At 44.5% G+C, this 14,209-nt stretch overlaps 1 protein-coding gene across 3 annotated transcripts in view; it reads left to right on the top strand.

Moving 5' to 3' along the window:
- Positions 1-14,209, top strand: part of ST3GAL1 (ST3 beta-galactoside alpha-2,3-sialyltransferase 1) — a 76,957-nt gene that overhangs the window by 45,030 nt on the left and 17,718 nt on the right. For 2 of the 3 annotated variants that reach the window (XM_064507892.1, XM_026113673.2), the window contains exon 2: positions 5,646-6,473. In XM_064507892.1, coding sequence (XP_064363962.1) covers positions 6,162-6,473 — 312 coding nt within the window. In that variant the 5' untranslated portion in view covers positions 5,646-6,161. Of the gene's footprint in view, positions 1-5,409; positions 5,537-5,645; positions 6,474-14,209 lie in introns of those variants that run through there. The other variant, XM_026113672.2, reaches the window with a different exon arrangement.

The following is a 14,209-nucleotide window of genomic DNA, read 5'->3' as shown; positions in this document are numbered from 1 at the left end:
CTGTTAATACTATACACATGTTGCACAAAAATGTGTTTGCTTACCCTGACTGCACAGACCTGTTATGCACATAGGTAGGGAAGGCTTTAGCAGAGTACTTGCTATGGAGATCTCCTCTCACCTGGCCAGCTTGAGCCTGATAGGACACAAATAAGTAACGATTTATTCAGCTCACCAACATCTAAAATGCCATGCACTTACACTCCATAAACCACTTCCAGTATTTTCCATTCACTGTGATGGAGGAAACAGTGCCCAATAAATAGCTGGCTCCAAATTCAAGAAACATGGAGGAATTGCCACCTTCAAATCTAAAATGACTTTTTCTCATGGCTTAAATGCTCTCAGACAGCTCTGTTTCCTAGGCAGTGTTGATGTGATTAGTTGGAGTTGCTTGGGGTGAGCATTTTGATAAATCTAAGGGTGGTATACCAACCGGCTAGCCTGACTTAGATGTTGTGACCGCAGTTGATGGTGGCAGTCGGACATGCCAATAGCAAAGGCAGGAATAGAACAGAAGAGATACAAATAATTTTCTCACTGATTAAAAGGAAAGCTGAGCTTGGACATGCTTTTCCATGACTGTGAGCACACAGGACAGCAGCACCTTTGTCTTCTGCTGTGACAAGCCAGGACTGAGGAGGTGAAGAGGAAGGGGAGAGGGGAACTGGTTAGCTCTGAGAAACAAAATCCTCTCAGGTTTTAAGTAAGTTATCAGTAGAAAAGAGACAAGTTGTGTGGCAGCTGGTGCTTTTCCAAAATTGTATCCTTTGGTGGCTTTTGGTGTCTGAGAAGGACAGAGCTCCCTGGAGTCAGTGACACTTAGGAAGTCACACCATGAAAAGGCAAAAGTCCTAGAGATGGCAGCACACACCGGGTAGGGGTGTACAAAGCATCCCCTCACGTCTACAGCCGTCTCGTAGGGCTCAAGAGCCTGTGAGACTGATCACCTAGAGCCAGAAGAGATGGGCCAAAGGCTTTCCAGAGGCTCCCAGCGGTGTCTGGTTAAGGGAGATTCATGTTGCTGCTCTGTGTTTAACTCCGAAGGGTTGACACAGTGTCTCATAATTGCACAATTTATCTCATGTAGTGAGAGTCTTACGTGCAGAGGTCTTTGGCAAGGTGTCAGACCAGTGAAGTGTTTCTTTCTAAACGTCAGCGAGCTACTGCATGGGATGGGGAGTGAAAAGTAGCCAGCGATGAGCCAGAGCAGGGCAGACAAGCTTGTTGTTTAGAATAAAACAGTCCTGTCCGTTGTTCCTTTCCAGGCCCAAGCACAGAACCACAGTAGAAATTTATGCATGTTTTTGCAGAGATGGATTTTTTTGTTGCGCTGGGGTGACATCTTCCAAGACTGCTCTGGGCCTTTAACGGGTGCAGTAAAACAAGATTTAACTTCCCATGCTCTTGGTGCATCACCGGCCAGGGCTGTGTGACCAAGTGTTGCTCAAGGAGTTACTCACCAGGAGTGTGTATGGGGGAGTCCCAGAACAGCAGGAACAAACCACTTTTCTCCTTGAGGAAATACAGTTTGTATTTCTGCAAGGCTTTACAGCGACAAAGCTGTCATTTGCAGAAGTGGCTTAGCTACACTGGCAAACTAATTAGTATTTGGGGGTTGTGCAGTTGGGTTGGTGAGCCAAGCTGTGCTTCTAATGCTGGGCAGTTACAATGCTGCCACAGAGGTCTCTCTAGCACAGAACGGTCTGCTGAAGGAAAATTGCAGCAAATCTCTACTCCTTGACTTATATAAATTTTCCATGTGCAAAATACCATGGGTTGTGTGATAGCTACCTGTAGCTGTGAGAGAGCTGTGGCAGGTTGTGTTATCTTTACTGGTCTCCAGCAGGGTAACGGCGCACAGAGAAGGATGGGGAAGCGGTTCCCATGTGTAAAGCACTCTGGGAACGAACGTTGAATTATTCAAGCGATGCAATGAGTGGAAAGCTAGAGATATCTCCATAAGGGGGATGCTAGTCCCTGTTGCCCGTGTGCTGTTCTGCCCCATGTACTGGGTCTGCAAAATGCTGGTGATGTCAAACTAGAGGAATGTGTTTTATGCCTGGTTTTTACTATATGTAACAACCACAAGGCCGCCAGCAAGGGTGGGATCCTGAACTCTCAGCATCCAACACAAGCTAACAAATATCTCCTCGAAGGAGTGCTAATACTAAGTACTCATCTTCTAGCAAAGCAGGCATCAAAAAGAGGTCAAACTCTACTGTAGTGTGACTACATTACAACTGGGCGGGGGGGCGGGGGGAGCACAGTGATTTTTTGCCAGTGTTCATGAATAGCTGAGTCATGCTTTTTGTTTAAGACCCACCTTAAAAAAAAAAAAAGATCAGGAAATGAAGCATTCCGCTGATATTGAAATATTCTCTTGTAACATCCTGAGAATGAAGAGTTTCTATCTTTTGTTTCAAAATAACTTCTTCAAAGAATCTGCGTATTTAAAAACAAATAAAAGTTGTCAAGGAACAATTCCACTTTTATCAACATGAGGCATTTAGGTTTGACCTCAATAAAATGCCACTTGGCTAGCTCAGATGATTTTCTGTCATTCATTCCTGAATGAAATTTTCTTGAAATTGTGGATTTTCAATGAAATTATCTGTGCCTGACTTGATTGTAATGACACACAAAAATTCCCACCACTGTTCTGGCTCAGTACAGTGAGAAGACATTGCATTTTTGAATGGATTTGTGAAATAGTTTATTTCCTGAAGGCGTTAAAAACTTTTTTATATTAGTGCCTTGAATTGATGTGGTTACATCTTTGTCTGTTAAATGTATAACTGGCAAGGGTCCAAGGACATTCTTCAGATTTTGAGTGCACAATACAGAAAAGGTCTACCCTGAGAAAAGAAGTTCTTTCTGTTCCTTCTTTCTCAAATGCGAGAAGACAATGAAGACAATCAATCATAATGGATTGATCTTGGGATATTTTATTTCAGTACATAAAATGTAGACAAAAGACTTTAGTCTGCTCTCCTTTATGACCATATAATCACATTGGAACCACTCCTACCCCTAGGGCATAGGGCAGGAGAACCTGTCCTTCTGTATTCTTGCCTGGGAAGTGTAATTTTAGATTTTATTTGCATTGCATGTGGCTGGATATTGTGAGTTGGCAGCAGAAGTAAGAGTTACTCCGGCGTGTACGGAGATAGCCGTCCCAAGGACAGGGTATAGGTGGGAAGGAGAAGGAAGTGACAAGGCAGAAGGAGAAATCCAGGCTGAACTTAAGACCTTCAGCACCCAATCCCTTCAGGTAGCTTAACCTATTGTTTGCCTCAACTGAGCTGGCCACATGCACAGCCAGCAGCAAACGCAATGTATTTAAACTCTGTTAAACTCTCTGTAGCTCGGCTGAGGGGTCGCAAGTCGTTTAAGTCTCCATAGCTTAAGTCCCCATAAATTACTTGTGGGTCTGAGCCCAATATTCCCTGACTCGTTTGTGGAGCGGCGGCACATTGATAAGGGGCTGCGATCAGCTGCGCCCACGCTACTTTTTCGTAATTATTTAAATTAACTCTCCCAGACGGTGTCACGAGGCAAAGCAAATTCTCCAAAGCTGGGCTTGGCGGCACCAACCCAGTTAGAGCCCTGCGCACCGGTGGGGTGGCTCTGATGCAAGCTACTGCCCACCGCCCCCGGAGGGCTTCAAGAGAGACCATCCTGATGCCTACGTTGGATTTAACTGGCGGTTAAGACAGAAAAGAACAAGCCTGGTCCAAGTTGCAGTGAACTCGGTGAAAGCATTTTCTGTTCATTTGGACATGCTTTCGCCTCAAGCCCTAAATCATATTTATAGTCCCCAGAGCTATTCTGTCAGGATAAGTGTAAATATATATATGTATTTTTATCATCAGTACTCATAGGAAAATGAGCATTCATAGGAAACTGTAATTAGCAAGAATTAAAATAGAGTATCTAGTTTATGTTTACACACTGGGAGAAGGCCATGGGAGTGCTGGTTTCTCACCTTGCCATCATGTGCTATAAAAGCAGGTATGATTAGGAGTTTGGAGACACTTCACTGCACCGCATAAACAATACTTTTCTTTTTTTTCAAATTCTAAATATATGTTTAACCTAAGCTCAATTAAAAAAAAAAATCAGGTGAAGTGTGTGTTTATTTTGGAGGCCGGAAAAGAGTTCTTATATAAACAATACTCATTTTATGGGCTTTCCCATGAAAAGCTAAATAATCCCCATCCCTCCTCCACTTAAAAAACAGTAAAAGAACAGGACTTATGTTTACAAAGAGTGAATTGGCTTAGCATTAACAGCAGTGGCGTTCAACCCACCAACACTGCAACTTTTAAATTACCCAGCCTATAAATGGAGAATCAGCTTTGGGGATTTGGCATAGTTTTTTGGGTTTAGAGGCTGTGTTTTTGTTTAGACTAGCAACTGCATCCCCACTAGGAAGGTCAATGTGCTCGGGACCGTTCTCTGGCACGGAGGCCAGCTGGCAAGCCGGCGCCTGCATATTGCGGCTGTGCTGTTACATTCCCTTTCTTGCTCTCCAAAACAGGGTGGCTTTTGGGATGCGATTCCCGAATCACAGCCAGGAATTGTTGCAAGAGTACCGGTCAGCCCCCAAGGCCCAGGCTCCTATTAGAGCAAGCTCCTGTCGATTTTACAGGTATAGGCAAGCCCAGGCAGCCCGGGTGAATAAAACCTTTTATTTCCAAGTATGATCCACTTGTCAGCCCTTGAGCTCCCGTTAATGCATTTGGGTAGGCCAGACTTAAAACAAATCCGAAGGCGCTTGGCAGACAGCAATTAATTGAATGGCCCCAGCTACCCATCACCGGCTCCAAATGGGAAACCGGAGACAGGGCAGAGGGTTGAGACCACAGGCTGAGGCTCCTGCCTTTTGATTAAGCTTTCTGGGACTCAGTCAATATTTACACAACCCACCCCCCCAAAAAAAACAGGCATGCACTATCTCCAAGACACCACATCAAATCCCTTTGAAAAGCAGTGTGGCCTGGGGCAGCTCCTCGCGGATCGCCCCAGAGCCTCAGGAAAGACCCGTCACGGGCTTCGTGTGCTGGGGTTTTTGCTTTTTTGGAAAACTGCATGTGTTTTGGCACATGTGCTTCTCACTATAGATGTAAATCTACCAGAACTACCGATGTGTTTTAGATTTTTTCATCCCTTTGAAAAGATCCTTAAGACGCTCGTTGGGGGAGGAAGGGAAAGGAAGCAATTAGTCTTCCTCCCTGCCCTGCCTCCTCCCTCCTTTGCCCTCTGCTTTTTTGTTCAGCTGGTTTTAGTTATGAATGTGTTGTGTATTTTGTGGTTATCAAGGTCAGCCTAAGGGAATAAGCTGACTCAGGGCCATTGAAACGGCTGCAAACTGTAATTCAAATAAGGCCAGAATGCGGCAGCTAATTCAGTTCGCAGGGACTCAATGTCCACAGGTCGATGCTCTGCCCTTTTGGAAATTTTGCTGTGAAACTTCTTGCTATGCAAATCCCACAGCAGAAATTGCCGCTGCTTCTGTCCTGAAGGCTCTGAGGTGATCAGAAATTTTGCGGTGAGGAGAGAAAAGCTTAGAAATTGAGAGAAATGCAGAAAACTTTCTGACTTTTTTCTTTCCTTTTTTGTGTGTGTGTGTGTATCCACAGGCTGCAAACTGCTCTCCTTGGCTAAAATGAACATCAGAGCACCTCTCTCCGCTGGAATGTATATCCCAGGATGATCTAATCCTTTACAAACTAACTTTCTGGAAAAAGAAACAAAAGAAAACTCTTCTTTCCACAATCTGGTTCCTTTAATTTCTGTCTTGCTCCCACATGGAAAACCTAAATTTGAATGTTGATATTACTCACTTCTAAATCTCCTGGAACGTGGAAGGAAGGATCGGTTTTCACTGAGAGATTAGCCACAGCTCACAGAAGGAGATTTGGAACCACTGTTAAAAGGTGAAACAAAACACCCAGCTTTGCCTTTTTTAAGCCCACCTGGGGAAAATGAAACATCGTCCCTCATCGACGGAGGTCTTGGAATGGGTATGTTCAGCATAAGTGCTTGGTGCTAGCTGGCCGGCGTTCCCCGAAAGCCCAGCAACGTTTCCTTTTTGCCTTACTTTGGACCCTACGTTGTATTTTGGCAGCCGAGACAGCAGGACCTGGACGAGAAAGATGGTTGCCGTAAGGAAAAGGAACGTGAAAATGTTTACGTTCGCCTTTTTGCTCATCACGATAACATCGTTTCTGCTCAACTACAAGCACCAGGTGACCATGACCACCTGGGACCCTAAGCACCTCATCATGCAGTTTTCTGATCAATTCAGGAAGCTTATCAAATACCCCAGAAGACCGTGCAGCTGTACCACATGTGTTTCGGAGCAAGGACGTTCCCTCTGGTTTGATCAGAGATTTAATCAAACTATGCAACCTTTCCTGACCTCACGGGATGCCTTGATCCCAGAAGACAGCTACAGGTGGTGGCTGGTAAGTGTGTGAGCACCGGCCTGACCCCAGCACAGTGCTCACAGGGCCCCCCCACCCCCCAAAAGTCACAGTCTCAGCTGAGGAGGCAGGCAGAGGTGGAGGATAGTGGGTGTTCTTGCCACTGTTGAGCTTACGAGCAATTGAGGCCCATGAAAAAGCCTTAAAAGCCCAGAAAAGCTCCTGGGAGAGCATGGAAGCAAATCCAGAATTTGCAAATGTCAATGTGACCTTTTTTTCTCCCTTCTGCTTAAAACATTAAAATTTGAAACCCTGCTTATTTAGCTTCAAAAGGTGAAAAGGACCTGTGCCATCCAACCAGCTAAGAAAGAAAACTTGTTGTGAAGTGTGTAATTCACCTGGGGCTCTCCCTACTAAAGATATTTAAATTAGCAGGATGAAGCCCAGAATGATCACCTCCATGTGTATAAGCATGGTCCCTGTTCTGGCCGATGCTGTAAAGCAGGTCCGTAGCATGCACGAGCTGTGTATTGCAGGGTTGCCAAGGGCTGGTGGCTTCTGGGTGTCCTCTGAGTGGGGTGGTCTAAAGAAGCTCATCCAAATATGCAGTAGGTGTCTTCTTCAAAAAGTGCAGAAGGAAAGAAGGGGCATGCTGGCATTTTGCTTAATTAAAGCCCTGGGTATGTTTTCTTGAAACGAGACATTGAGTTAAAAGAATTGCTCACGGCTCGCATTGCTAAACTGCGAAAGCCCAATCTGGAGCTGCGGCATCCGGGTAAAATTGTGGTTTTGTTGTGAGTTGCCTTCTTCTGCTTCAGAAAAGGTGCAGTCTCCACACGCCCTTCTTACGAACACCGGCCTGCGGTGTTCCCCTTCGGCACCCACAAGCCTCAGGGTGAATTTGGGGGGTTCTTTGCTTGTCCCACAGGGCGAAGCGGAGCTGAAGTCTGCCCTCAGACCGAACTCTGTTTTAAACATGTGGCTCAAAATTGTTCTCTCATTAAAAAAAAAAAAAAAAGACTTTGGGACTTTCAGTAGGGAAGTCTGAATTTCAGATTCTCCTGCTTGTAGTGAAACTGAAAAAGAAAAAAAAAAAAGCTCACGTCAGATCAACCTGAAACAGGGTGTTTTTCGGGAGGGCAGGATAGTTTCTTTTTTAGCTAAGTGAAAAACTAATTTCCAGGACAGCTGCAAGGTTGTCATCTTTTCTTTTTTTCTTTGTTTTTCTTTTTGAAATAAAAGCTGTCAATTACTTTTCAGGGCTGTCTAACCCTACTTTTAGTGTTTTCATTCATTTTTTAAATCCAGGTCAAATTCAAGAGAATACCCTATTTCAGAAAAAAAGCCAAAAGAATCAAAGCAGGTTTTTTTCCTAAGGTGGTGCAAATAAATCTTCTAAGATTTCTACACCTTCTCCACCCTTTTGTTTTTGAGCCAGAATTTCTCTTCATCCAGAATGTGTGAAATATTTTGGTGTCCCCCAAAACTGCAATGGGTATGGGGAACTAGCTACTCACCAAAAATACTTGCCCTGATCTGCTGTAAATGGAAAAGGTGCCCTCCGCTCTGAAAGATAATTCTGGGTAAATCAAGGCGTTAAGTAGCTCAGCTCCTCGTTGTAACTTAATGCCAATTAAATGCATGTTGCTCTGGGTAACCTTAAAGATAGTCATTACAGTTTCTACAGTAAAGAACTCGGGTGCATCCTCACTGCACTCCCTTTTTGCTCTACAGAGGCTTGTGCATTTTTATTCTCATCTTAAGTGATCCTGAGATTTTTGTTAGTTGTAATGAAAAGTTTGCTCATGGCCATATTTTACTGTCATTTGTTTTGCCAGCTCAATAATTTCTAACTTTGGGGCTATATTTGTGCTTGAAAGATTAAGCCCTGAGGGGTTCTGAGATTGCTAGTAGTTGCTTAAACTTCATTTCGGGGGAAAAGGACTGCGCGGTACTTCACAGGAACTGACTTAAAGCGGTGTGGTAGTTTCATTATGAGACTCCTGTGACTGCAACAGAGCTGTTTATTGTAGCGCTCTGACTTTCACATCAAGGAGACACACGTGATGTGCTTGGACTGAACACAGACAGAGCCCCTGCCAGGGCGTCACCACTTCACCGGCCTGATTCTGCCCTCAGCACTCGTTAACCCTTTTCCTGTATGTGGGAATAAGGCTTGTGCAAGGATTATACCCAAATAATCCTGGAGCACTCGTCCCTCCCCTTCTAGGGAAGCAATGAGCAACTTCAGAAGCCAACAGCAAGTCTTTGACATGGAACATTTCTTGGGTCTAAAGGGTGGCGTGGGCTCACCCGCTTGCAACCAACCCTTCAGGTCGCTGGCAGGCCACTTCATAGGATGTGTGGAGAATAAATGCTCTTCTTTAAGCCCTTCCAGCTTGGCAGGATGTGGCCTTTTGTGTGGAAAAGTGGATAAAATAGCGTGGTGCGTAGCTGAGTGAGTGGTCCCATGCGTGCAGGGGGCATGGAGAAGGGGCGAGAAGGCCCAGCCGCTCCCAGCCATAAATTAGCTTTTCTGGAAGCAGTGCTGCAGCACGTTGCAGGGCTCCCTCTGCACGGTAGGTATGCTGAAGATAAATGGTAAAGCTTGGCCTGGCTGTGTCTTTGTTCTTGGAAACAAAGGGGGCTGTTGTGGCTGTTGCCTACTTCTCCTCTGCTTAAATCTGTCCAGCTGATAAACTAGCCTCTTACTACTTTACTGAGGTAACACATAATGGCCCAGATTCACCTCCTAGTTACACCCCTGTACTTGCTCTGTGCTTTTCATGGATTCCTCCTCTCAGGGATAATCTGGGCAGTTATAATACTGTAGACCATACTGAGCTAGCTCCCTGCCCTGCCCTGCCCTGCCCTGCCCTTCCCATTCTTTATTCTCTATTCTCTATTCTTTTCTTTTTCTGTCTTCCTCTCTTCCTTTCTTTTCTTCTTCCTCTTTCTCCTTCCTTCCTTTTCTTCTTCTTTCCCTCCCTCCTTCCTTTCTTCCTTTCTCTCTCATTTCTTTCTTTCTCTTTCTCCTTCTTTCTTCCTCTCTTCCTTTTTCCTCCTTCCTTCCTTTCTTCCTTTCTTACTTTTCCTTCCTTCCTTTTCATTCTTTCTCTCCCTTTCTTCTTCCCTTCCTTTCTTTCCTTCTCTCTTTTCTTTCTTTCTCCTTCCTGCCTGCCTGCCTGCCCGCCGTCCTGCCTTTCTTCTTCCTCCCCTCTCCTCCCCTCTCCTCTCCCTCTCCCTCTCCTTGTCTCTTTCTCCTCATTACCTCGGTCTCTATTTCTGCCTGTCTCTCTTTTCACATCTCGTATTCAAGGGCTGTGAGAGTCTCCGTGTTGTGGAAGTTGGCACGCTGTGGTGTGTGATGCGATTCTTTTCTGCTTGTGTTTTCTCTCCCACCTCCCTGGGCTGACTCACCTGCAGGTTTTTCCTATGTTATTCTATGACACAAATGCTGTGCATACGTCCGCCAACTTCAGCAACCTGCATGTGAGGAAACAGTACAAGAACTGCGTGTTATAACACTGCATAGCATTTATTTATAGTTTTCTTGGGTTATTCTGAGTTTCTTTGCTTTGTTTTTGGTGGTCAGAAAGCATAAAAAATAAGAGATCAGAGTCTGCTGTTCTAATTCCAAAATAACTCCATTGAAGTTGATGGATTAAAACTGTGATAAGTAAAATCAGGCTCAGAGTTTCCTAGCAATCTTATCTGTAGTACATTGTTCATAAATTACCACATCATAACAATTTTTATCTTGAGTCTTATGATACTTGAGGGTTTCTTGGTTTTTTTTAGAGAGAGAAAAAGCTCAGCTCTTGGGGTCATATGATTAGCTGCAAATCTCTCATCCTGTATCTAAAAGAAAATGTTAGTTTTTAGTCCGTGTGGTCCTGTAGTCCTTTTAGTCCTTATTTAGTCCTCTTGGTTGTAGGGAAAAATATAATATTAAAGATTTGATAACCAGACAGCACATAAAATGGCATCCCCAACGTAGGCATTGGGGAAGTCGTGGAAGGCTTACTTATTTTTAAGACACTGTCGTGGCCACTTGGGACCCGTGTCGTTCCTTTTGAATGCTTGTTGTAGATATTTTGCCCAAATACTTTGATCTCAAGAAGTCTTCTTTAGCACTGGGACGCTGTCTGCAATTCTTGAAGGAAAAATGGTTTTCTTCCCCATGCCTTGGAGGGAGGGACTTCCCTGCAGGAAGGTAGTGCCGAGAGAGCCCAACGCCAGCTACAAACGCACGTGTGCCGGGGATCGATAGTGCTTGGGCACAAGCCCACTGCTTGGACAAGCCTTGGACACGCTGAGAGAGAATGTCTGAACCTGTGCTACCCTTTAGCAAAGCCTACTGCCTTCAGCACGAGCAGGTGGATTTGGAGGTGGCCCAAGCCCAGGCTGCCCCCGAGCACTCTGCCAAGCTGCAAGCATCCTGCAGCTGGAAATACGGTGGGGAACCGGCTCTGCTCCTTACAACAGCATGGAGTTGGCCTGTGTCGCCCATATAAGTGGGAATGGGAACCAGCAACGGCCAGCACTACAATTTACAAATCATACCATTTGGCCTATGCATATTATTGCATGCTATTTGCATAATATATGCATATTATGTTCATGTTTGAGAATGTGTGTTATTTAACAGGCACAAATCATAAAACAAAGCCAACCTAAGCACCTGAAAGTCGCTATATTCTTCACCTTAATCTTTCCGATTTGGAGTAATTGCAGGCTGTTAAATATCACAATAATAATGTCATCCTTTCCAGGCCAAGGAGGCATTCTTAAAATTGATGGTATCCCTCTAACCTCTCCTTCAGCCTGGAAAATGCAGATTACCTGGGTTTGCCCCACCAGACTGTTGCTAGGATTAATCTTTGCACAGTGTTTTCTGGCTGGGAAGTCTGCATGAGTGCTAATTCCTCAGAGCTGCTCCCCTGATGAAATTAGTCGCTGTGCAAAAGAGAGTCTCACAGGGCTTTACTCCCTCTTTCTCTTTTAAAACCACTAAAAAAAAAAAAGAAAAAAAAAAAAAGACAGACATGAAAAAGCAGTACCGATGCACCCACTTCCGCCAGGTTTTTTATATTTAGTCTGCAGGCTCCTCAAGGCTGCATGGGCCGTGTTGCAGAAGGGTGTCCCGGCGGTGCCGGCGCTGTTCGGGGCCCACCCTGGTGCCCGCGCCGGCGCTTGCCAGCCACCAAGCCAGATGATGTCCACGTGCTAGCAACTGGGAATTTTGGGGCACGTATTTACTGTGAAGCCAGACTTATCCAGTCGATGCTGGATAGCTTTCCTTCACAGTTTCCTAACCGTTAGCTGCCTCCTCGCTACTCCAAGCAATTAATTTTGGGCAGCATTGGCTGAATTTATATAATCTGCATCCTCCGCTTGTGACACTCATTAGACGAGTGTGGGGTATGGTTTCTTGGCGATCGCTGGTGATGTGATGATACTGGAAAGTGTTCCAAGGAGTTTATAAAAGCAACAAAATCACAAGGTCTCTGGTCATCCTTAATGTATGTTTATGCACAGCAGTATGAGAATGAGCAACAAGCTTTTCCTCAGAAAGCTGTTCATACTTAAAGAAAGGAAATGAATAAACTTGAGGGTTTTTTCTTTTTTTCTCTCTCTTTCTTTTTTAATAAGAAGATGTAAAAATAGCTGTTAATAGCAGTGAAGCTAAAGAGAGGCAAAGTAGAAAACCAGCTGTGCCTCTGGTAGAGCTCTGGGTGTGAAGCGGGGTGTTTGAGTCATCTGTAGGGTTGGGAGGACGGGATAGTTTGTCTTCCCTGGGAAGAGGATTAGGAAAGTCCCCCTGGTCTGGACTCCCATTTATCTTTTTCTTTTCTTTTTAACGATGTAGTGTAAAGAGTTGGGCGTCAGGCACGCATATCACTGGTGCACATCTACAGCGGTTGGAGGGAGGATGTCCCCCCTCCCCGTGGTGCTAGCTGGCGTGCCGGCAGCGGCGTGCTCCGTACCGTGGGTGTCTCCGCGCGGGGCCGCGTGGCGCGCCGCCGACATGCCGCCGCTCCGCGCTTCTCGTCCATTTACGGGAAATGCCGAACTGGTGGGAGCGCGTTAAAAAAATCACCGCTTTAATCAAAAATCGGGGGAAAGAATGGCGTGGGAAAGGGAATTGGCTTGTAATCGTAGCACTATTAAAATCAACCTTTTTAAAGAAGTCAGTAAACATTGTGCAATACGGAACTGGCGGCACATGGAGTCTAAAGCTGTAAAAGTTATCCGCTTTGGAGTTAGCCGTCTTCTTTGCCAGCACTGCTCTATTCTGCCGAAATTTCAAAAACTTGACGGTTTCATTGAAGATTAAGCTTGGAAAGTGTAGGCCAATCAGATAACCACTGAGGAAATGGAAACAAAGCGCTTTAATAAGTGAATTAGCAACTGTTTTCCTGCTGTATGTAGATTCAGCACTCAGCGCAATAACATCCCCATCCTATTCAAGGTCTTTGAGGGATTTTCTAGCATAAGTAATGACGTCTAGTGTTCTGCATAACAGAGAGATCTCAGGAAAGTGCTGTCCTGCTTTCTTGCTAGTGGTGGTGTAATAACTTGGTTGCAATTAAGTTACTCTACATTGGCAACAGTATAACAGAGAAAATTCAGATCCCAGTTCTGTGTAAATGGAGATGCATATCCATGGCTATGTTTCTTACCATTTTAATTCATCAAACAGAAATAGGTAAATATTCCAGTTTCTTTCCCTTAATGATACCATTAGTCTGGTTGAGAAAACAATTTTATTTAAAAAGAGGTGCTCAGGTGCTTGGAACTTCTGAAAATTACCTTCTTCATCCAAATTTTCTCAGGGAAAATGAGTTCAAGAATAGATTTATCTTTTCCAGAACAATTCTGTTCTTCAAAATGTCTTGGGCTATGTTTGGTGCTTTTTCCATATACATGTATGTATGTATGTATGTATGTATATACATATTTTAAGACAGTTAAAATCTGTTTAACTTTACAGAGAGGGAGTGTGCATGTGTATATGCCTGTATGTGTTCAGATAACTCAGATTTATTTTTGAAAAAGCTTGGAATTTTCTGCATTATAAGCCTGATCCTACAGCCTACGACATCTATGAAGGTCTCCATTTATTTTGAAGGCTGCAGGATCAGGTCTTCTAACCTTAAGTGTTTTTCATATATTCAGAGTAGTTCTAAATATAAGATAGGTTGGAATTATAAAGAATTCACAAGAGTTTAGATATGCAAACATATATTTGTGTTACACATGCAGACTTAGAAGATAATCTTTTGCAAATACTGACATACCTACACTGTGGAAACTGAGGCACAAAGACAATGTATGGCAGCCATGGCACCTGTGGTGAAAATTTTGTTCCACTGAACTTCAGTTTTCAGGTTGCCCCTAATTTTGGTGCTGCCAGGAGATTGTGTTTTATTCCCCAGCTCACACTGTAATCTCCGAACCTCCTGCTCCCCAAACTAAAATGGGTGGCCAGCCTTCGTGCTAATGTTGAGGGTGCTTATCTGTGCATCCTAATTACTTTTTGAGATGCGTGCAGCCATTTGGTTGCTTGACCTGGCTTTTGTCCTGCGCTGCCCTCAGAGTGGGTGAAAGGAATGAAATTAAGTAAAGGAGTGACTTGCGCTTTTTAAATGTAACACCCATGGAAGAGTGCAGTGATTACTTTGGTGTGGCCACGACTGGCAGCAGTTCTCAGCATTGCCCAATAGACTCAGAGGTGTGGGGTCACCCAAGCTCCGGATCTTGTTTCTAGTGAT

Source organism: Dromaius novaehollandiae, chromosome 2, assembly GCF_036370855.1.
Source record: "Dromaius novaehollandiae isolate bDroNov1 chromosome 2, bDroNov1.hap1, whole genome shotgun sequence".
Taxonomy (NCBI): Eukaryota; Metazoa; Chordata; class Aves; order Casuariiformes; family Dromaiidae; genus Dromaius; species Dromaius novaehollandiae.
This window is presented reverse-complemented; position numbering and strand designations above follow the sequence as displayed.